Raw genomic sequence first — 25,944 nt, 5'->3', positions numbered from 1 at the left:
GGTGAATTTTCACTGAATGGAATCAGTTTTGAAGTTGTCTCTGGAGTAAGGCCATAGGTCTTGTGATTAATGCACTCAACAGAGAAGCACTTGCGATCGTTAAAGTTCAGGTGTGGTGAAATTATCAAATGGTGGAATAGATATGCATGTTTGAGTTGCTGTTGGCACTTTTTTTAATTGGTACTTTTTCAGCATAAGAGGATCGTAGAACAGGTGTAATGGTGACTAGGTATCTTTTTGTATCCTGATATGTTATGTTTTGTTCTGTTTTATCTCTTTTTCATCTTTCCGTTTTTGACATGCACGAGAGTATGCTGGATGATCTCTCTGGCAGTTGACACATTTAGCTTTTTTTTTCACAGCAAGATTTATTATCACGTTCTTTACTACCACATTGGGCACAGGTAGTAGAACCACGACAGGCAGTTTGGGCATGTCCATATCTTTGACATTTAAAGCATCTCAGGTTAGGGATATACATTCTAACAGGACAACTGAGATACCCTGCTTTTACAGATGTCGGAGGCCTAGGTGTATCAAAAGTAAGGATGATGTTCTTGGTTGAGACCAGGCGACCATCACTGCGTATCAGGATGTGCCTCACACCCGTCACTCCTTGATCTTTAAGCTCTGAACATATCTCTTCATCAGGAACATCAAGGAGATCCCATTCTGATATCACTCCACTACTGGAATTGAGTGTTCTGTGAGATGTTACTGCAATTTGTATTCCACCCATTGTTGTTGCTCTCAGTAGTTTCTCGGAAAATTGTTTGCACATTGTTTCCACTAGGATATCACCAGAACGCAATTTCTTGACAGTTTTGGGAGGTCCTGTCATTCCTTCTAAACCTTTCTGGATAAAGAAGGGTGACATTTTCCCAATTGGTTTTTTACCTGTTGCATGAATGATTAAAAAGGTTGGTACATTTATGTTAGTATCCAATATCTTTTGTTTCTTACTTCTGTTTCCATATGCTGTGTCTATATTATCAGTACTTCGTTGGGACTTTGTTAGGATCCCTGAAACATTTGAGGATGAAGAATTCATATTTAAGGAATTTTTAATTCAGCACTAGAGCTCCCCACCCACCACAGGGCCACACATGGACACCCACTAACTGGCAAGCAAAGACTGCACTCAGGAGTGGAATGCCAGGGCTACCCTCGACACTATAATGGCACTGCCGCAGGTCTAGGATCCCGAACCTGGACCATGGGGTGAGAGACTTACTGTAACACCGCTGACCCTTGCAGGCAGGCCCACTAGCTGTTTGATCCTGGCTGGGCCATCCAGGACCACCCGTCTTGCTGAAGCAGGGACCAAAATAGTGCAAGACTACCAGGATCCCCCCTTTCCGGATGTCCATGGGTCGCACCATACGGCAAACATGCTGGCAAGGCATTGGATCCCAGTGATGGTGGTCTGGAAAAAGGATAGTGAAAAAGACTCTGGAGAAGTAGAGCAAAGAATACAGGAAGAAAAGGAAAGAAAAATAGGAAGAATGAAAAGGACCAGTATCATCACTGGGAGGTCCCCTCCACCACGAACAGGTGCCCCACATGGAGGGAAATGAGAAAGTGACAAAAGCATGTTTTCCAGGTGTGAAGATGAAGGATGGTGAGTGATTATTGTAAGTATGCAGAAGAATGGAGTGAACAAGCTGAAAGGTGAGAAATATGCAATGAGAGAAGATATGAAAGAGTTGTTATTGGAATCAAAAAAGAAGAGCAAGAAAGTAAAGATTGTGAGTCTGCAGCCTTGGTATGATAGGACAGAACTGAGAAGAGCCATGATTGGCCAAGATTGCCAATGAGAACATTGTGTAGGAGGAAATGATGTGCAGTTTATTGATGTATGGAGTGAGTTTGATGCCTGACGGACTGCATTTGAATGGTTTTAGATGTTAAAAAGTGTTGTTCAGTGAGAATGTAGTAGTGCAAAACCAGGAAAACTAGATATTAGCAAGCATGAAATCAAGCCATTGTCTGGCCATCCTTGTGATAAATGAGTACAGGTACAGTAACGATTATGCAATGCCGAATGGGATTTCACAGGTCTCGTATTTAAATGGGTTGGTAATGATATCACACGAGTAATTATGAACACAAAGGGATGTTGAAATGCATGTACACGAATGCAAGTATCAGGAATAAGAGAGGAGTTTTTGGCATTGATAAGCTCGACTTTGCCAAAAATTATAGGCATCACTGAGACCTGGTGACTGAAAATGATATAGTTACAGCGATAGAATGTAAAGGGTATTATACTTTCAGGTAGGATAGAAGGAACACGACAGGAGGTGGAGTATTGCTGATGATAACTGCAGAATTACAACCAACAAAATTAGAAGTTAAAGAGGATATTACGTCTGAGGCAGATGGTTCATTTGAGGCTGTATGGTGTAGGATAGAGGCAAATAGGACAAAATACGTTGTTGGGTGCTGCTATAGACCAGGAGGTCCACAGAAGAAATAATGTTATGTATCGACAAATCAGCATAATGGGTGTAAGCTGAACAATTATTATGGGAAACTTTAACTATGGGGGACGTCGAATGGACAGAAAAAAAAGTTATCTGATCCTGAAATGAACATCCTTCCCTGTGGCTTCAATTTTGCAATCTCCCCAAGTAAGATTCCTAAATTAGATATCATAGCAAATGTGGAAAACAGCTTCCAAAGAATACTAAGAGATGCATACTGCAGATTTATTCACAATCAAATAGCCTCTGTCATTTTACATGCAAAACCACTTAAAAATAATAACACAAAAGTAGAATGAAAGGCCTTACAAAACATTAAAAAGGACAAAAACATCATAATACTGAAAACAAAGGCAACTCAACAGTCGTTTTGAACTCTATAGAATACATGGAATAGATGAAACCACTCTTAGAAGACACAAACATCTATGGAAAGTTAAAATGAGATCCCACAGGATATTTCCATAATAAAACCAAAATTTAATAACAAATATGCCAAATTCATCTAAAAAAAAAGCCTAGAATCCAGACATCCTCTTGTAGCTAGAATATATGGAGTCTCTAAACTGCATAACCAAAACTTGCCATTGAAACCAATTTTGGTTTCAATGGCAAGTTTTGGTTATGTGGTAGAGAAACTTGCATTGTTGCAAGATTATTTCCCACTTCAGCATTATCTAAACAGCTGGCAAACCTATTTAAACCTCACACCAGGCAAACATCCTCTTATATTAAGAACACAAATTCATAGAAAATATCAAAGGCATCACATTGGCTCCTACTGATATAATTGTAAGCCTGGACATAGTTAATCTTTTCACAAACGTTCCAAAATAAAAACCATCCAAATATTTCAGGAAATTTTCCCACTGAACATAGTGGACCTATTTAATCATTGCATTAATAGCACTTTTTTTTTTCTTTCAAATTTGAAGATTTTTTTGAGCAGAAAGAAGGATTGGTTATGGGCTCTCCTATGCTAGCTGACATGTAAATGGCATGGTTTGAAAAAAAAAAAAAAATACCACTCCAGTATGAAGGAACACAACCAAATATTTGGTGAAGATATGTCGATTTTTATCTTCTGGCCAGGTTCTGCTACCCAATTAGAATATTTTGTTACCTTCCTGAACAACATTCATCCTCAAATTAAATTCATAGTTGAATTAGAAAGAAATGGGGCTTTACTTTTTTTTTTGGATACGTTAGTTGAGATATCAGAACATAACACACTCAACTTTTCAGTCTACAGGAAACCAACTAACATAGGACATTATTTACATGCAACTTCTTATCACCACCAACACAAAAAACAGGCATCATCCGTTCCTTATGTGATAGTCTACATAATTTCCATGATCAGAAATTTAAAAAAAAAAAAAAAGAGCTACAGTGTCTTAATTTTGTCCTTCAAAAAAATGGCTACAACAGAACATTAGAAAAAAAAAAAAAACTACCTAAACAAAACAAAAAAAACAAACAAAAAAACAATATAAAGGAGCAGTGATTCTTCCATATATACACACACACACACACACCTACACAATCAATCACAAATTATATATTTAGTTCAATCCTTTATCCAAGCATAAGGAAATAAAGTTTGCACCTGAAGTATCTTCAGAACTGGGGCAACTCGTAGCAAAGGTGGACTAAATTCTCATCACTTTCCTTAGTAGCCCATAATACAAAGCACATCTCCTTGTGGACACGAATACTGCTATGCATTATGGCAAGGGTCACTACCCAGACCGGTTTCGACCTTTCTTGAGATCTCTTCAGTGGGAGCCAGACCCAGAGGTGATACCAAGGTTTAAGCAATGCAGAACTCACATTTTCATATGGCAGTTGCCAAAAACTTCTAATATAATCAATCACAGATAAAATATATGAAGAATATAAAATGGAAAATTTGGACATACCTTTCCTTAGTATCCCATAATGCAAAGCACATCTCCTTGTGGACATGAATACTGCTATGCATTAGTGACCCTTGCCATAATGCATAGCATACTTATATACCTCTATCACAGATAAAATATATGAAGAATATAAAATGGAAAATTTTGCTGGATGTCTTCTTATTCAGTGGCATCCTGGCATGTGGCAACAACATTCATCTGCTGTTTGACGAGAGTGTGATTGAAAGCAAGGGGGTTTTGGAAAAGGCAGGGAGTTTTGGAAAAGGCGGGCAATGTGAGAGAGTTATTGGTAAGGCAAGGGGTATGCGAATCTTTTTGAAAAACCCAGGTTTTTTATATATATATTATTAAGGGTGGGCAGAGAATACTTTGGGGTTGGGTGAAATGAATGTTATCGCCACACGACAGAACGCCGATGAATAAGAAGACAGCCAGCAACATCCTAAAGGTATGTCCGAATTTTCTCTTTTATATTCTTCATATATTTATCTATGAAAAACTTGAGTAATGCCCTAGAACTGAGTAAAAAGTCAATGACATTATAAAAAGGGACACTTCTAAACAAAAATAGGCTATATAGCCATAAAATTAATATTTTCTTAGAGAAGTAACATGGGAATTTTCCCAGAAATAAAACCTAAAATGTTAAATATTTCTTTGCATTCCCTGTAATGAAATGTTTACTTTGGATACTCTGCTAGCACACTGAAATAACAAAGGAGGCTTTAACAGTGAGCTCACAACCTACTAATCACATTTTCCATTACTAACCACAATGTATAGAGATTACTCAAGAGTGATACCGAACATATCACAACCAACAAATTAACATACTGGTGTCGAATGCAGTACGGCAGTGGTTTCTGAACTTTGTGCAGTTTTAAAATTTTAAAAGTTAACATAGGACAAAACATGACAAGCATTAAAAAAACAGTGCTTTCTATTTGAATATTTTTCCATATAAGAAAGTCTGAAAGCACAGTAAAGTTTAAAATGTCAGGGGAGCAATCATAAACAGGAAGTAATATCATAAATGGGCAGGTTTCCAAACACAGGACTTGAAGTAGGCTGAACTCTTTAAACAAGGGAAGCCTTGCCTGTGAGAAGACAGAGTTCATTAATCCTAAACTAAACAAATGAACAAACAATGATTTTAAGAGTAAATAAAGGCTTTATTACTCAACACAATGGAATCTTCTTCTGTAGCCATCTCACAGAAAGGCTAAGGTCAACTATGGGGTTCTAAATAACATTTTGTTGTGAAACTATACTAAACAATAAAGAAGGAAATTTCAAATATGTATAATTGATATAAAATAATTATTAATTAGCTGGTACATGCAGGATGTTTTGTGAACAAGAAGAATAACAGCATGGTGAATAACAACTTCATTTTAGTCATAGAAATCATTAAAAGGTTTTTTTTTTTTTTTTTTTTTGCGGGGGAGGGGGGGGGTATTTTTTGAATGAAAATCAGCAACAAAGCTCTCCCAAAAACTTCAAAAGGAAGGATGGCAGCATTGATGGCAGACAGTCATTCTAAGAATAACTCCAATATAAAAGTTATAAACTTTTTTTTTATCCAATGCTAGAGGATGACAAAAAAGGACATAGTTCTTTTTATTCATTACCATTCTGAATTGTTATCATAAGTACTTGATTGTTAGTATCTGTGAATTGTGACAACTTGATTGCTCTGAAAACAGTTTTGAATTACAATAAATATTAGAAACTTACTAAATATCTTTTTTTTCTTAATTTTTTTTTTTTGTTGTTGTTGCACTGTGTACATATTACAAGTAACTGCCAAGTCTAAAACTTGTCTATCTATAGATGACATAATGACATAAATCAAGAAATGCAATATAAGATGGAAATGTAAATATTCTCAAGTGAAGAGAATAAACATGCAGACTTGAGCTAGGAAATAGCCAAGTATTAAGAATTTTTAGTTTAAAAGGGATATACAGGGTGTTCGGGATAAATTTGACAGTTTTGTAAGGAAAAAGAAAATCTTCTTTGTATCTATTAAATTTAATGAATTGACAAAAAAACATTACAGGCAGAGTTAATTACAATACTATCAACAAGATTTACTCAAAATAACCACCATTAGCATCGATCACAGCTTCAATTCTGCTTCGGAACCTCGAACAAGCTGATGCTACAGTCTCCCTGGGAAGGGCCGCAAAAACTGTTTTAATTTTATCCATTAACTGGGCTTTTGTATTACTGGAAGTGCGATTGGTGTCTTTTTCAACTGCGCCCCATACAAAATAATCCATGGGGTTAAGGTCTGGGGAGTTTGGAGGCCAAACATTTGGACTGGTGAAGTCGTAGAAATTTTCAGACAACCATTTTTGACTTTTCCCAGAGGTGTGGCAAGGGGCCGAATCCTGCTGCCATACATACGGCCTACCATTGGCTACCCTTGTTATCCAGGGCTTGACTACAGTTAGCAACTCCACGAACAAAGCCCGAATTCCAATGCCAGGGTTCTTCAACACCTGTTCCTGCAGATTTGCGAGGAATTCTGCTGTACGAACGCAATCAGATCGTCTGCTAGGGATCTTTCTTCTTGCTACATCCTCGTAGTCACCATTGCAAGTCTCTAGTTCATGCCTGATTGTTTTTACTGTATTCAGGGAGCATTGGGCAGCAGTCGTAATATCCTTATTTTGATGGCGGGCACGAATCATCATGATACAAGTTATTCTCTTCCATGATTCAGGTGGGTTCCAGCTATCCATCCTTTCTGACATCTTGTATATGAATGAAGAAGGGTCCAAACTTTTAAATGAAGAGAAGTGTGTGTTAATACATGTAACTTACGGAAAAATATAATTAATTATAAATATGTCAAATTTATCCCGAACACCCTGTATATGTGGAATTGAAAACATTTATTTAGTAATACCAGATTTGTATTCGGAACATGCCAAAAGTCTGTCTAGCATATATTCCACATGGAGGCTTTGCTAAACAATTATTTTATAAGTTTTAATCTCTACTATTTTTGTTCCTTATAATACGAGGGTGTCTGAAAAGTTCTCGGCCTAATAACAAAAAAAAAAATTATAATTTCAAAATTATTTTTATTTTTCAACATAATCTCCCTTAAGACTAATACATTTATTCCAGCGATGCTCCAGCTCCATTATCCTGTCCCTGTAGTGGTTCTTAGTAAGATCTGCAAAATACCCCTCTACAGCTGCAATCATCTCTTGATTTGAAGAAAAATGCTGACCAGTGAGGAAGAGTTTTAGTTTTAGGAAGAGATAGAAATCAGAGGGGAACCAAATCTGGGGAATAAGGTAGATGTTCCAACAATTCATGGTGCAAATCCCTTAATTTTCCCATTACCAAAACACCTTTGTGGGCAGGTGCAATTTCCTGATGAAAGATGATTTTTTTTCTTCTGCAAACCAGGTCTTTTCTCACAAATTTTTTCATCTAGTCTGGTTAAAAGATCAGAATAATATTCCCCGGTTATTGTTTTATCCTTTTCATGATACAAAACAAAATGCTAGCATCCCAAAACACTGATGCATGACCTTTCCTGCTGATGGAATCGACTTAGGTTTCTTTGGAGCTGAACAACTGGCTTCTGTCCATTGTTTTGACTGCTGTTTGGATTCTGGTGTGTAATGGTGAATCCAAGTCTCATCCATACTAATAAATCGATCCACAAAATCCGTGCTTATCAGAATGACTGGAATGACTTTTTACAAGTGGCTCCTGAAGCTGTGACCCAGATTACGAACTTAGATCTGAATTTATAATGATATATATGTTTCTTTTCCTAATTATAACATATTAAGACTGTTATTTTCCTTCAAAGTTTTAACTTAAAATATTTTAAATTCTTCAATTCTGTTAATATATAATGACATCATGATTCTCTTTTTTAACATCATGTTTTTGCCATGAGCTATGTATGATGCACAAAATAAGTTTTATTCTTGTTAAAACGATCCAAGCACTATTCATATAATGAGTGCGTTTTTGATCTGTTGTGAGCAAGCGTGGCATCCATCTTGCACAAAGCTTTTTCATTTACAATTCTTCATGCAAAATGTATCGTACACGTTCTTTTGAAATGCCTATAGGCTCAGCAATTTCACACACTTTGACTTGCTGGTCATCCAATACCATATTGTGTACTTGATCAATGATTTCTGGTGTTGTTACACTTTCTGGATGTCCTTCACGTGAATAATCTTCAAGGCTTGTACAGCCACGTTTAAACTCGGCAGCCCATTTCTTAATTGTCAAAAATGAAGAAGAGTGCCCAGAAACTTTTATGAACTTCGAATGAATTTCTTTGGCATTAAACCTTCTTTTACAAAGGATTTTATAACCACACAATACTCAATTTTATCCATTTCAAGGGATACAGACAATACTTTTGCTTCAGACAGCTGTACAAAACAAACTAAACTTGATAGAATGACTTGCAATTTCATGTGGATGCTTATAACAGATGTACCAACTTAGAAAAATCAAATCAAATCAAATCTTGCTGAGTGTTGCCATCTATGGTCGAGGCCGAGAACTTTTCAGACCACCCTCATATACTGATTCAGAAGAGCAAAATAAAAAACTGAATTAAAGTAAATTACAATAAGTTAAGCAACAAGCAAATTAATGGTAACAGTAACAGAGTGAAACAGAATAACAAATGTTATACAGTCCACACTGTATTATGATGGCTAAGAGTGTGATGCATGGTATTCAAGATGTGCATGCACAAGATTTCTGATAAAAGATGAACCAAATTATGATCAGATTTTTTCATTATTTCTTGTTGAAAGGGGATATCTTGTTTCTCGTTGCAGTGACTGTTTTTTTTTTTTTTTAAACATTTCTAATGACTCTTGGAATGTTCTGACAAGGCCATTTATCTACAATGCCACAGAACTTGATGATTTGCCTCTATTGTACGTTCTGCTACTGATTTATGTTTACTCACCCTCCCCCACATCCTTGATGTGTTCTAACATGCATATCCCCATCGGCGACTACCTGCTAAGTATGTATGTAAAACAACCCCATGAGAAATTAATCTTGTATGCTTCCGGTTTTTTAAGTGGTGAATAAGTAGTTTTTGGAGGTCAGGGGAGAGTTAGTTATTGTTTAGCAAGGAGAAATTGACTTCATATGCACCACTAAAAAACGGATTTACAAGATCAACTGCTCATGAAATTGTGGAATATACAGGTAGCTTGGTTAGGGAAGGTATACATGTCAGAACTCATTAAGGATGTTGAGGTGTAGGGGAAAAAAAATCTGGACTAGCAGCCTACACAACAGACAAATCATCGAGTATATAATACATACAGAAGTGGCCTAAACTGATTACAATTTGTTTGCCAGGCATTCAAGGAATCATTGAAAGTGTTAAAAACATAAAAGTATAAATAAAAATGAATCGATGTAACAAGAAACAAGATATGATTGTAAATCAGATTTGGCCATCTTTCAAAAGCTTGATGCATGCAACTCTGTGATCACACTGCCAGTCATCATAGAAATATACTATATAATGCACACACATATATACACTTCTGTATATAATGCACACAAAACAATTATATTAAAATTTAATAAAATAACTATTCAACAAATAATCTCATGTGAAATACATACTGGACATAAAACATTTAGCTATATCTGAGTTTGTTTTTTCCCCATAAAAAAAAAAAGAAACATTTTAGTCCTTAGGATAATGTGTCAGTATATAGTAAAATATATGTTCTTCCAAATAAACAAAGTAATGATAATTCTATTTTTTCGACCACAGACTTTAATTCAATTAATTCAATAATAAAATTAGACTGGGATATATTGGCCAAAGATTTTAATAACATATTAAGCCGACTAGTTTTGCCAACTTGGCTGTTGGCTTCGTCTAGGCATACATAAGGTGATAGAAAACAGCTTAAAGCAGGTCAAGAAAGAAACATAAACGAGTACTAAACGTTATACAAATTCAAAAGATGCGTTACATCAAATTCATGGAACGCGTGTGATGTCAGACAATGTTATGAACGAGTGTTCTGTAATTTGCAGCAAACTTGAATTCTGGTGTGCTAAGTGATCTTATGAGGGTCTTCCATATGTCAGCAAGGATTATCCCTTGGTTCCTATTGAGGCTGCCTTTTGAATGGATTACCACAGCAGTTTTTTTTTGAAGTTTCTGTTACGAAAGTCTTCCTCTAAATATGGCATAGAACTTTTGTCCCATTCAATGTTGTGATTGGTATTTGAGAAATGAAGGGCTAATCCGGAATTATCTTTTCTGTTATTATTAACAACTCCGATGTGTTCTTTTTTTCTTATTTCCAAACTTCTGGAAGTTTGTCCTACATTTAAACCACATGAACAAGGGATGTTATAAACACCAGGATGTTTCAAGAAAGCATTATCTTTTGGTGATCTTAACAAGTTGCAGACTGTCTTAATTGGTTTGAAAGTTACTCTTATTTCATATGGTTTAAGAAGTGTCTCAGAGACAGACATTCTTATCAACCTAGATTTGATGTCCTTATTCACCAACATCCCAATAGATGAAGTCATCAACATTTTGGACAACCTATATCCTCAAGATTTTACTTCTCTTTTCAGACATTGTCTAAAATCAAATTTCTTCAAATGGAATGGAACGATATACAAACAATTAGCCGGTCTTGCTATGGGCAGTCCTCTATCTCCTCCCTACTCTTGTGCAGACCTATTTATGGAGAAACTAGAAAAAGACATACTTTTACAATTATGAGATATTATGAGATATAATATATGAGATAGGTCTAGTTGTGAGATATGTCGAAAACATTTTCATCATATGGAGAAACACAGAAGCAGTAATTTTGGATTTCTTAATTAAGATAAACTCTTTCCATCAAAAAATAAATTTCACCTTAGAAATTGAGAGAAATAGAAAATTACCATTTTTAGATACCTTAATTACAAAACAAGTGGATAGACATATTAACCTAATGGTTTGCCACAAACCGACTCACACTAGCCAGTATCTGCACTTTTCTTCTTCACACCATATATCTCAAAAGCTGAGTATCATACATATGCTCGAAAATAGAGCTACTCACATCATAACAGAAGAGAAAACTCTCAAGGATGAAGTAACTCACATATCAGAAACCCTGAAAGACAATGGCTATCCAAAAAATTTAATTCAAAAGATACGTTTCTCCAACCCCTCCCAACAGCAACCCAAAGAAACTCCAAACAAATCTTCCATTGCCATTCCTTATGCTGGGATGGTTTCATAGAAGATTGCAACACTTCTTAAACCATATGAAATAAGAGTAATTTTCAAACGAATTAAGACAGTCTGCAACTTGTTAAGATCATCAAAGGATAACAATGCTTTCTTCAAACATCCTGGCATTTACAACATCCCTTGTTCATGTGGTTTAAATTATATAGGACAAACTTCCAGAAGTTTAGAAATAAGAAAAAAAGAACACATCGGAGATTAATAATAACAGAAAAGATAATTCTGGATTAGCCCTTCATTTCTCAAATACCAATCACAACATTGAATGGGACAAAAGTTCTATGCCATATTTAGAGGAAGAGTCATGACAGAAACTTCAAAGAAGCTACTGTGGTTATGTATTCAAATGGCAGCCTCAATAGGAACAAAGGGATAATCCTTGCTGACATATGGAAGACCCCTCATAAGATCACTTAGTACACCAGAATTAAACTTCACTGCAAATTACAGAATGCACTTGCATAACAATGTCTGACATCACACATGCTCCATGCATTTGATGTAATGCGTCTTTTGAATTTGTATAATGTTTAACATTATACAAATTCAAAACATTATCTAAACTGTATTTTTATCACCTTATGTATGCTCAGACGAAGCCAACAGTCAAGTTAGCGAAACTAGTTGGCTTAATATGTTATTAAAATCTTCAACCAATATATCCCAGTCTAATTTTATTATTGAATTAAACAAAGTAATCCTAATTGTAGATGAACTTTTGACAATAATGACAGGAAAGGAAAAAAAAGACGCTTTTTAAGTTTTGCTCTTCATAATAGTTTTTCTATTACTGAAAAAAAACTTATTTCACTGTTCTAATGATGGACCTACATAAAATATCTCCTATTTAGCAAAAACCAGATTTTTTTTTTTTATGATTTTTTTTTTTTTAATTTAGTGATGTCCAATTTTTATTTCTTATAAAAAAAAGGGGGAAATGAAAAATGTATTCCCATTTCAGATTCAAAAATTAATTTAAAACACAAAATAGAATAAAAATACTTCTGGTAAATATCCTGCATCAAGTAGATGTATAAGGTAAAAATAGTCATAATTTACATGACTTTGTGCAGATTTCTCTCACTGAATTGTGCACAATTCAAGAATGCCTTATTATTATTATTACATCTGCATACAGTTCAATGACTTATCATGAGGAGGTCCATATTAATGAGTACAGATATGATGGATATCATCTCTCCTTATAGCCATTAACTGACAGAGTACTCACAACTACCTCTCACAACCTATTCCACTACATCTATACTGATCACACTCATACAAACAAACTTTCAGGTATAATCACTTGTTCTGTCCTGTGCAGTCATGTATTGGAAATTCTCTCTAGTATCTACTTTATAAAACCTGTTTAATAACTTATGTGTCTATCAGTCTATCATATCCTCTCTTTTCTGCCTATTAGCAAAACTTAGTAATCTACACACCTTCAATCTGCTCTTTCAGAGAGCACTAGTCACCATTTTGGTCATATCAAAACCACATTATTATTATTATTACGTGATCTCTCCAGGGAGTCCAAAGACTCATCGAAGGCACCTAATCTACAGCTCTCTGTCTCCACATCTCAATCCATCAACTACAATGAACTGCAACTACCATCATCATCTACACCAACGCCATCTACTGCCCACTACCACCACTACTATTTTCACAGACAATCACAAATACCCATGCCCACAGCAGGATTCGAACCTGCAGCCTTTTGGCTGGAGAGTGGATACATTAACCACTTGGCCAACCAGGCTGGCGAATATAAAGAAGGATAACTTGCAAATTCCTACTCACCAGCTTGTTTTTAACAACCAAGTGATTTTAAGATATTATGCCCACTTTTGCAGTGTACTCTGAACTTTCTCTCTTCCTCCCTCACCATTACTCCTAAATCCCAAGCATCACTAGTTCATCTATAATTTGAAACCTCAGTCTTCAAGCCAGCTTTGTATAATGGAACTATTTGTCCTCTTTCCACTATCATGGCATTCTATCAGTACTGAGACTTAAATTATTCAGTCCTGTTAGGGGATCTACCATTTCTCATACAATTTCCCATAACAAGCAGGCTGATATCTCATTCAACCCCAAGATTGTATTCCCAATGAGATTTTGCAATAATTGAAGCAATCAAGTGCATCTGCCTCTATGGTTTTGATACCTGCAACATTGGTCACTGTATGGGTGGTACATGCAAAGTGATCACTCAATTTTTCAACTATTTCTTCCACTTCTTTCATCTAACATTTATTCAAGCTACCTTTCCATAATCAATATTTGTTTTACTTGCCACATAACAAAAGAACTCTTTGGAATTTGAATTTCCATTGGCTTGCTCAGGTAATTTTCTTTCATGATTTGATTTTACCTTCCTCACCATACTAGTCATCCTTCTTGCACGGGCTTTGTATTGCTGATGATCCTGCTAATCACTTTTCTCATTATACCCTCCATATATATTTCCTTCTTTTGTAGCTCCTAAATGATGCTACTTATCATTTAGCTCCCACCTGATTTATCTTCCTACCTATGGGTATGCTATCTGATACTGCTTTCCTTAAACATTCCTTGGTCATTTCCCATGCATTAATATCCTTCTCTTGCAGTTTATTAAGGTGGGAACTTCTACAAACTGTCTCCAGAGTTTGTCATAATTACCAGCTGCATAGTTTCACATATTTGAGAATTCCACATGCTTAGCTACCTCACAGTTAGAGGCAAAATGATTACAGACAAAATTCTCTGATGCCATCACAAGATCAAATACTCTTGCACCCAGGTTACCTTCCATCATGCTGATTCAGGTATTATCTTTCAATAACTGCATAAATTACATTTCTTTACTTTCCTGTGCCTATCAAGCTAATTTATTGCATATCATCATTATCCCTTTTGCTCACTCTGGCCTATAACAACCAATCATATGTTGGTCTTAGTGGCGTTTATCTTACACCAAATAGCTTCAAAGTGTAAGACCTCCTTACACTCTACTTTCTGGTTGAACGTTTTAATTTTTTTGCTCACTGCAATTTTTCTAAAATCATTAGCAAAACCCTGTGAAAATATTTTCCTGCATTAATCAAGTCTTGCTAATGCAAATTTTGTCAATTCAAGCTAACCAATGACAACAACTCCTTCTCTTTATGCCCAATACTTATGGCATTAGTAAAAAGAAATTCAATAATTATAGCTCATAGTTATACTAATTAACATTATTAGCTCTTCTGTTTTGTCCAAACTTTCCCAAACATTTGTGTGTCTAATATTCAGATCCTACTCTGATATTTAGTTATTTGTGCCTGTGGTCCTACAGAAGGTTCTTTGAAAAATGTAGAATTTTTCTAGGCACTAGAATGGGTGGGCAACTGATACACACACACTAGGGGGGGGGGGGACTATGCCCCCTTTATATATATATCAACCATATATATATATATATAAAATGAAAAGCAAGCCTTTTTATGTCACCTTTGCATGTCATGTTTTTTTGAAACGGTTTGAAACTCAGAGGCTACCCTGAGTGTCGTGTCTTCAAAATTCGAGTCATCAGAATTCAAGAAAACCGGACTATCAGCCTGGAACTGGTGTGGGGGGGGGGGGGGGGGGGGGGGGCTGAGCGTCATAGTTGCCAGAAGCCCCCCTTTAGAGTCTTCAAAATTTGAGTCATCATAATGCAAGGAGAACCAGCCAAACCAGTCCGGAACTTGGGGGGGGGGGGGGGATCTCCCCTTTCGAATCATCAAAATTCAAGAAGAACTGGCCTACCAGTCTGGAACTCTAGGGGGCTGGGCACCATAGGGGAAGAACCCCCCCATTCGTGTCATCAGAATTCAATGAGAACCGGCCTACCAGTCCGGAACACTGGGGTTGGGTGCCATAGGCGCCGGGGGGGGGGGGGGCATAGTCCCCCCTAGTGTGTGTGTGTGTGTGTGTGTGTGTGTGTGTGTGTGTGTGTGTGTGTGTGTGTGTGTGTGTGTGTGTGTGTGTGTGTGTGTGTGTGTGTGTCAGTTGCCCATTCTAGTGCCTAGAAAAATTCTACATTTTTCAAAGAACCTTCTGTAGGACCACAGGCACAAATAACTAATTTTCTAATTTCCCATTATGAAATATGCCTAAATCACTGTACATGAATTTTAATGGCATTCAAGAAGCCGATCTTCGTGTTTAGTGTTGAGTACTATAGCTACTCCTTCTGCCTCAGTTATCAGAATATAACATCTTATTTACTATTTAGAAGTGTTTCACCAGTTTTTGTCTTCATCTCAATAACTCAAATTATGTTGACATACTCACCCAGTTTTGATAATAGATCCAGTTCCACTCGTTTTCATCAATAATTTTTATAGTGATGGTGCCTACCTCTAATTCTATTGAGGAGCTGGCTTTAGTGGTTACAAAACACCCCCCCACTGCCCTAATTTTCTGATAAAAACAGCACAGGAACCTTGTTTAAAAGGGTGACAACACCATAGCTGGCATGACCTTTTTAATCTTTCGTACTATCACTCTTGTTAGTGGTTACAAAACACAATTTGATCAGCTAAGTTCCAAACTGCCAACACATCCTTGTTTGTCCAGTAACCAAGTGAATACGATAAATTATCTCTTTTCTCTATATCCTGAATTGTCAGCCAAATAAAGTAAGTTAACTATATTTATATATACTTTAATCTCTTTATCAATTGGTAAGTATGTTTCAGATTTAAGATGCGAATTTCAAAAATCTATCTAGAATTACAATGGTGTTCTATGTAGAATTATAATTAGTACATAATTTCTAATATTCTATATATCGAAATTTAAAATTTTTATCGAATGCAAAAGATATATTGGTCATGATACAAATTACATATTGTAAACTTAAAAATAATTCTCTTTTTTCATAGTTTGACTCTCATTTGATGTCATCCCTCACTTCTGAGAGAAGACATCAAATATTATACTAAAAAGTGAAAAATAGCATTCACTCTCACTTGACTAAATGAGATCTTAATTTCTTTTACAGTATTCATTTTTTATTCATTCAGTCTATCTTACCTCTCATCCCACTTGGCTATTATACTTGCATCTATCTTCTTCTTCCAGCAAGCAAATCTGATTAAAAACATCTTTATTTCCTGAAGTGAGCATGAAGATAATCACTCCAACAACAGGAGTACAACATTCAATATTAAGATCATTCTAGTATACAACATTCTTCTTCTTCTTCATGTAGCTTCCTCAGTGAGAGGGTGCAGCACCATGTCTTTCCAGTTCTCTCTGTTGGTGACTTTCCTTTTTGTTTCTGCATAGCCATGTGATCCTGTCGATGATCTTATATCTTCAAATCATGTCCTTCGTTTTTTGCCTCTTGATCCTGTTCCCATAATTTTTCCTTCTAAAACTGTTAATATCCTCTGTCCTGCTGAACCTCTCAGCACATGTTAAGATCTATATAAAATATTCTCCATGATTATGCAGTTTTTCTTCTTCTTCATTTTTGCACACACACCCTCACTCTGGCTAGTGTTCCGATCTCCAGGTGACAAATGTTCTGAAAATTCACAACTAATGTGCATGCACATTACCAAGATTCAAAGTGAAACTGAATACATGATTACACATTACATTAAGGATTACTGTCTTTCTGAACACTTTCTGATACTTGTCATTCAGCTACTCTCCTATCCATGCCACAAGTCTATTTTGCACACTCACCTATCTGAGTTAAACAACCTCCAATGTGGCATTCCATCCAATGACTTGCCAAAATCCAGAAGTATTGTGGTGTACCAATTTCTCTTATCCAACTCAACAGTCACTATTACAAAGCAGGAAAAAGCAAGAAAGCAAGACTTATCTTTAACAAAGACATGCTGCCTCTATAGAAAATCAAGATGCTATCTGTACACCTCTGGATACAGATCCTAATTAGCCAATGCAATAATACCTTAATGACATTTTAGAGATACTGATTTGTCTAGAATTGTTTACTTCAGTACTGGCTCCACCTCTGTGTGATGGAATTATCTTGCTTTCTTCCTCTCATTAGGAATTATGATGATAATAACTGAAGTTGAAAATAAAATGTCAGAGGCACTGAATTCTCTTGCAGATGCCTTCAACATCCTTACAAATATCCTATCCAATACTAATTTGTGTTCAAATTATCGGTATACTGAAGTGACTTCTAAACAACATCAACCTGGTAATTTCAAACCAATTTGACACTTTTACCAAGCTTATTATTCCATGTTATTTTTCCTTTGTTTTCTGCCATTGAAAAAAAAAATTTTAAATGACCCTTTGGCTGTAAGGCAACCTACATTTCATGTTCAGATTTCATCTTCCTAATCAAAGCTGCCACTCTCCTGGCCTACTACTTATGGGTCTGGTCATCACTTTTATCCTGGACTTGAATCTAAAACCTTTTCTTTTATGCAGTTCTTGTTTTCTAGTCATATTCATCTATTTAAACTACCATGCAATTTACTTTCCTGACTCTAGGGATACATTCAGATGTGGCCACCTTCGGACGTCTACTGACACTTCCCTAAATTTAGGGAAGTGTCGATAGACCTCTGTAAGTAGTGTGACCCCTGTAAACAGATAAGAAATGGCGTCATAATATCCAAAGCTAATAAGGCCACGGATGAAATGCGCTTGTAGTGGACAAGGCTAAAAGTGCAAATTACAACAAGAAAAATCTGACCTGATGGGAGATCAGAATATTATCAAAAGGTAAGAAATATTGAAGTGAGGGCTTTCTTATACAAAACAAGATAGAATTGTGTTATGGTAACATTTAGGGGCAATAGGTTGTCCTCATTGATACTGAGAATAGCAAGACAATCAATGTAACATATTAGTTATGAATGATCTTGTAGCTTGGATTATCTGAGCACCAGATGCAAAATGAAAAAGAGGAAATGGAGCATATTATCATAGCAAACCTATGAATATAATCTGAGGTTAATGAGCAAGAGGATGATTAACATAAATGATGGAGAGTGTAAGTGGAAGTAGAGAGCCATGGAGTACTCCAGCTTTAACAGACTTAATCACTTTTAATTATGATTTTTAATAATCAGTAGCAGAAAATACACAAACTAGAATATATTATATCATAATATGATATAATATAATATAACATATGCTTCTAGGCCAGTCATGCTCTACAATGAGATTGGTAATGCCCACATCAGAAGGCCTTTCCAAGCTTATCCTCCTTATAAAGATAACTGTAATTCGCATAAGATAATACAAGTATCTATACATATTGATTACATGAGAACTCTAGCAAAACTCACTGGTGTCTGCTGCTTGTCCATTCCTTTCTTTTTCCTTTTGTTTAGCTTCCTGTTCCATGTTTAATGATCTGAAAAAAATTCAAAACAGTTAAAAAAACATTAATACAGTTGAAAAAACATAATATCACATTTGCAATTGAATTGTAAATTGAGTGCAAGGCAATTTAACTGTTTGATGCTTCACAGTTTGTACTCACTATCCATGGAAAGTGAGTGAGTGAATTACTCCCTCACACTTTGTACTTTCCAAGTACAAAGTGTGAAGCAGTAATTCTTAAAGAGATAAACTGCTGTAAAGATGGTGTAAATTCTGAAAAGTACTGTCCAACCATAAATCCGAGACCCTAGTCTGGAAACTTGCCAAGAAGAGTCAATTTATGTTGAAGGGGAAAAAGAAATAAGCTGATATATGAATTGGTGACCAACATGCAAAATCACGTGCTTCATAAGTAAAATTTTCCAACTGTTATACAAGCAAAATAGTTACCACTTTAAAAACTACAATGTTCATGAAAGAAAAGTTAATTTGCTGACATGTAATAATAAACAACTCATCCCACAAGACAGATTGATTACCCTATTATCGGAATGGTTTCTCCTTCTTCTGGCATGCGCAGAAGTGTCGAAGGGTCTTCTCGTACCTGTGGGCGTACAGTATGTGGTACAAATAAGTTTGATCTATACACACAGGCAAATAGGTAAGTGACAATATTCCACCAAACTTGTTCAGTAGCAGAATTTTTTTTAACGAAGAGAAACTTGCATGAAATCAATTTTTAAGAGGAAAATAATTTTTAAGTTTATTATCCAAGTATAAGAAACTAAGTTTGCATGTGTGAAGTATTTTCACGACTAAGCTACCTGTATATAGAAGCTAATGACTTCACATTAATTGCCTTAGTGGCCCTTCCCATAATGCTTAGCATTATATTATAATATGCATTACAGGATACTAAGGCAATTAACATGAAGTCATTAGCCTCTGAATACAAGTAACTTAGTAGTGAAGATACTTCACATGCAAACTTTGTTTGATCTTAACATTTGGACAAAGCATAAACAAAGAATAGAATTTCTTAGCATGTTTTATAACCAAGTGGAAAAGCTTTCGAAAATAATTTAAATAAATAAATAAAGTTTAAAGTGGCCACATGTCACCCCCTTACAAGCAGAATTTAAATAGTTACTGAGAGCTGACATTACAAAACACTGGAAGAGTCAATCCATGGTTACAGATAATTATGACCTCATTTCTAGCAAATGAAGTGAAGCACCTGACAAAGAATAAAGAATGCAATCCTTTCCTTATCTGTTTCAGCATGCATTATGGCAAATTTAAGAATACTACCACATTAGAGTAATAATCTTAATATAATTTAAACTTGCCAAGAAATTATATTCTTGTTTAATCCTTTACCCAACAGTAAGCATACATAGTTTATTATTAACATCATATCTCCAAGAAGTCAAAATATTCGTCATGGGAGTTGCACACTGTTACACACAAAGTCCATCAAACCATGCGTTAAACTCATTCATTACATCTGCATTCACCACAATGTCAAGCAATGCATTCCACCCATCAACCACTCTATATGCAAAGAACCTGCCCTTGTGTCCATGCTGATACTCTCCGGGCACCCCGAAAAGATAAAGGAAAAAACACTAGAAAATTTTCCAAAAATCTTTTCCTAATTAATAAAATTCATTTTTTTTTATTTATGTTGTGTCGTCTCTTCTATTTCTATACTACTAGATGCTGTCATAGGTCGTATGCGATGCATTGTGTGTATTCTCAAATTGTCTACTCAACTCCCCCCCCCCAGATTAAATCCTGAGTGCGCTACTGATTGCAGCTGTAAAAGGGGGTATTTTGCAGATCTTACTGAGAACCACTACAGGGACGGGATAATGGTGCTGGAGTATCGCTGGAATAAATGTATATAGACTAATATAGATTAAGACTATAAGGGACATTATGTTGAAAAATAAAAATAATTTTGAAATTATAAATTCGTTTTTTCATTGTTAGGCCAAGAACTTTTCAAATCACCCTAGTATATCAACATTCTTGATGGTGGGAAGCCATTAATAATGGCTTCCCACCACCAAAAATGGAATCCAGGCAGACCTTTAATTAGGTCTGACTGGAATCCATTTGTTTTCAGAGCATTAGTGTTAAGCTTCTTCATTGCTCTTTCAACCTCAGTCAGCGAGTCACAGACAACTTTTATTACAAGAATGTGTTGTTGCAAGCATGTATGTGTTGTTTTCCTTCCAAGCAAGTAATTTTATTTCTTGCATTGCACTGTATTTAATTAAATTATTTCTCCGCTGCATATAAAGATACATTACATGTCTTGACATTAACTTATATTTTATACATATATAATCTGAAATTCTGAATTGTTACTTTCCTAATATTTACAATTTTGTTTTTAATTTATATAATAAGATTAGTTTAATCCTTTATCCAAGTGTGAGCAAACAAAGTTTGCACCTGAAAGTATCTTCAGGACTGGGTTAAGTTTGTACAACACCAGGGCAACTCGTTGCAAAGGTGGAGCAAGCTACCAACACTCCTATCTCAGTATCTCCTATAATGCAAAACACATCTCCTTGCAGATATGTCTAATGTTATGCATTAAGAGAAGGGCCACTACCCAGACTAGTTTCGACCTTTATTGAGGTCTCTTCAGTGGGAGCCAGGCCCAAGTAGAGATACCAGGCAGAAGCATTAGCAGGTCATCTCTACCTATAGGAGTTGCCAAATGGTGTGCCACCCTTTTTTTAATAAATTACTCTGGATTTAGAAAAGGATTAAACTAATCTTATTATACTCTAACCAAGTGAAAAATAAACTTTCAACATCTTTCTCTAAATCCAGAGTAATTTATTAAAAAAAGGGTGACACACCATTTGGCAACTCCTATAGGTACAGATGACCTGCTAATGCTTCTGCCTGGTATCTCTACTTGGGCCTGGCTCCCACTGAAGAGACCTCAATAAAGGTCGAAACTAGTCTGGGCAGTGGCCCTTCCTTTAATGCATAACTCTGGATTTAGAAAAGGATTAAACTAATCTTATTATACTCTAACCAAGTGAAAAATAAACTTTCAACATCTTTCTCTAATAAATTTTTTAATAAATTACTCTGGATTTAGAAAAGGATTAAACTAATCTTATTATACTCTAACCAAGTGAAAAATAAACTTTCAACATCTTTCTCTAAATCCAGAGTAATTTATTAAAAAAAGGGTGACACACCATTTGGCAACTCCTATAGGTACAGATGACCTGCTAATGCTTCTGCCTGGTATCTCTACTTGGGCCTGGCTCCCACTGAAGAGACCTCAATAAAGGTCGAAACTAGTCTGGGTAGTGGCCCTTCCCTTAATGCATAACATTAGACATATCTGCAAGGAGATGTGTTTTGCATTATAGGAGATACTGAGATAGGAGTATTGGTAGCTTGCTCCACCTTTGCAACGAGTTGCCTGGTGTTGTACCACCTTAACCCAGTCCTGAAGATACTTTCAGGCGCAAACTTTGTTTGCTCACACTTGGATAAAGGATTAAACTAATCTTATTATACTCTAACCAAGTGAAAAATAAACTTTCATCATCAAAATGTTTTTAATTTAATTTATTGCATAAAATGAAAAATGCTATTAGCAAATTTAAATATTCTGAATTATACTTCTGAATAAGTCTGTTTTAATAACTGCTCACTCATCTCCTAAAGTGATATATTCGAAGCCATTAGATAATCCCATAACTGAAAGTCAAAGAGTAGGTGATGAACAATCTGTTTATTTTGTAGAAATCAAAGATAGAAACTCAAACTTATGTGGAAGTAAATTTAAGAGACATAAAATTTTCACCCAAGTATCAAAGGCATCTTCAGTATGTTAACAATGGAACATGAAATAAAATGTAATAAAGGAATTAATTTGAAAAGCACACCACTACAGCATAATAAAAACAGCAGACAGTCAATAAATTCCTGATTTTAAAAAAATAATAAAATAAAATAAAAACTGGACTTGAACAGATCTGATGGCCTTCAGTTATCCACTTTATGGGAAATATTATTGTATCAATCTCATGTAAATTCCTGATTATCATCTTATATATATATACATATTTTTTACTTTTTTTTTTTAATTAGGAATTTACTGACTGTCTGCTTTCTTACTTATGCTGTTGCCATACTTTTAAAATTAATTCCTTTATTGCATTTTATTTTGTGCTTCACTGTCAATGTACTGAAATGTATTTCATACTTATCTGAAGATTTTACATTATTAAATTTACTTCCACATAAGCTTGAGTTTCTGTCTTTTTAATTTCTACAAACATGACAGCTTCCTTACCTATTTTGAGTGTGTGGGGGGGAAGGTCATCAATTATGTGAAGTGCTCTCTTTTTGAATACAATCAAGCATTCAGAAAGGGGGGAATCTTAAGTGCACCACCCTAAATGTGGGAACAGTATTCTAAAGTCTTGTAGATCTGAGCTTTATAAGGTGTGAGGAGTTGAGTAGGAGAGAAGTACTGCTTGGAACAAAAATGAACACCAAGATTTTTTGTGGATGAAAAGGCTATTGTACTGATGCACTTGTGCCAGGAGAGGCTAGATGTCAAAAGTCAACAACAACAAAGAAGAAAAAAACTGATCATGATTGCAAGATACTGGTAAAAGTAGTTGTGGTCTTTCTTCCAGAAAATGAGACAGGGTTGCATTTTGGTAGAATTAAAATAAAATTCACCAGCAAAGCCATGAATAGGATTGAATATCAGAGCAAGTGTGAGTGAGTGAGTGAGTGAGAGAGAGAGAGAGAGAGAGAGAGAGAGAGAGAGAGAGAGAGAGTGAGAACACTGATGAATAGAAGAAAATGTGTAGGTGAATGCACAAGCTCTGGGTACACTGCCACTGACTGAAAAATCTCATGAAAGGAAACCATCTGCCATGACCTCCATTTGAGCTAAGAAGCTAGAACCAACTGTCTGCTGGTGATAAGAATTTTGTACTTTTTTTTTTTCTGTAAATCAAAACCCAAAATTCCAGAGTGTACTTATGCCAAGTTTCGTTGAATTTCGTCCAATGCATTTTTTTGTTATAGGACTCTGAACACCTCTTTATTTATATATAGGGTGGCCATAATTAGAGTATCACCAGTTGTCCCATCATCACCAGGCATTTATCTCGGGGATAATGATTTTAATATTGATGAGATTTCATTAAGCTTATTTCCATCATCATTAAAAGAGTCTAAGTCTGACGATATTCTTTGTTTTGTATGTTTTGGAAATTTCTTCATTTGTTAATTTATCATCAAGAACTTGTTTATCATACAAACCTGTTTTAATAACTGACCGTAAAAATCGGGCAATTGTAATTTACTTATGTTCATTTTATATATACTGAACGTGAATTTCATGAAATTAATGTCTTATTTGTTATATGATAACATGATTTAAAAATATGTAATGTGCTCGCATTTATTAATGCAATTGTATGTCTAATATTATCAGAATGACTATGTGGTTAAGTAATATCATAATACAGTTGATAAGTAGTAAACTTGTTTACCGTATGCCGTAATACTTAAGGATTTTTACAGAAATAATGTTGCCTGTATAGTATATAATAATTTATGATTTTTACATTGGTGTTTCTATGCCAATGTAGCGTACATAACTGCTATTAGTACAGTGACTATACATGTAATGTGGTGTCACTGTACTAACAGCAGCTATGTTCTCACTAGTTTCATTTTAATTCTTGGTAACATAGTAGTTAGTTTTTTAGAACAGCCTGATGTCACTGGCTAACAAGAACCCTAGCAGGATTTAACTTAGAGAACTTAACTACCGAGTTAAGTTCTCTAATGTTTGGAAAAGTTTTTTTCTACAACTATTTTCCAAGAAGGAACTGTGAAGTTAAATAATTAAAGGACAGTATACTGTATCAAAAAGTAAACACAAAGGATATCTTACAGAAGCTGCAGACATCAAAGAAAGATGGAAAGAGTATACAGAAACCCATTACAGAAAACACTCCAAAATTACTGAGAATTTTGAAGAGCAAGTTTATACACAAGAGCTAGTACCACTGGAGAGTGAAGTGAGGTGGGCACTGCAACAGCTATCCAGTAAGAAAGCACCAGGAGGAGATGGAATACCTACTGAGCTGCTCAAAGCCCTGGGAGAAGAGGTAGTTAAAATTTTAACAGCTCTGTCAGCGAATTTGGATCACAACTACTTGGCCTATGGAATGGAAAAAATCAGTTTATATACCTTTATTGAAGAAAGGTGATGCAAGAGAGTACGAAAATTACAGAACTATAGCACTGATTTCTCATGCAATTAAAGTGTTACTTAAGATCATTCAGAAAAGACTGGAACTGTTCATGAAGAGAGAAATGCCAGATGAACAGGCAGGATTTCGAAAAGGCAGAGGAACAAGAGATGAAATCACCAAAATGAGATGGATAATAGAAAGAGCACAGGAATATCAAAAGAATGTCTACCTTTGTTTCCTTGACTATATCAGGCTTTGACTGTGTAGATTATGTGAAACTGTGGAATGTGTTAAGAACAATGGGAGTACCAGAGCATTTCGTTATCCATCTGAGGAATCTTTATTATGAACAAGAAGCTACTGTCCGAACAGATCTTGGAGAAACTGAGTATTTCTCTATAGGTAAAGGAGTGCAACAATGATGTATTTTTATCTCTGTACCTGTTTAACTTGTACAGTGAATACATTTTAAGAATGGCAGGGATGGAGGAGTCTTCAGTTGGAATTAAAATTGGTGGAAGAAATGTTAATAATTTGAGGTATGCAGATGTTAGCATAATGCTAGCAGAATGCAAAGAAGATTTGGAGGAACTTATTATGAAAGTTAAAGAAGAAAGTGCTAACTTCAA

At 35.4% G+C, this 25,944-nt stretch overlaps 1 protein-coding gene across 2 annotated transcripts in view; it reads right to left on the bottom strand.

The window, feature by feature from the left end:
- SppL (signal peptide peptidase-like protein) overlaps positions 1–25,944 on the bottom strand; it is a 391,868-nt gene that overhangs the window by 209,501 nt on the left and 156,423 nt on the right. For both annotated transcript variants that reach the window (XM_090413421.1, XM_090413422.1), the window contains one exon: positions 19,010–19,077. In XM_090413421.1, coding sequence (XP_090269547.1) covers positions 19,010–19,077 — 68 coding nt within the window. The remainder of the gene's footprint in view (positions 1–19,009; positions 19,078–25,944) is intronic.

This window comes from Typopeltis vanoorti, chromosome 24 (assembly GCF_054136105.1).
Source record: "Typopeltis vanoorti isolate ZY-2024b chromosome 24, IOZ_Tvanoo_1.0, whole genome shotgun sequence".
Lineage (NCBI taxonomy): Eukaryota > Metazoa > Arthropoda > Arachnida > Uropygi > Thelyphonidae > Typopeltis > Typopeltis vanoorti.
Note: the sequence above shows the minus strand (reverse complement) of the source record. Positions and strands in the feature narration are given on the sequence as shown.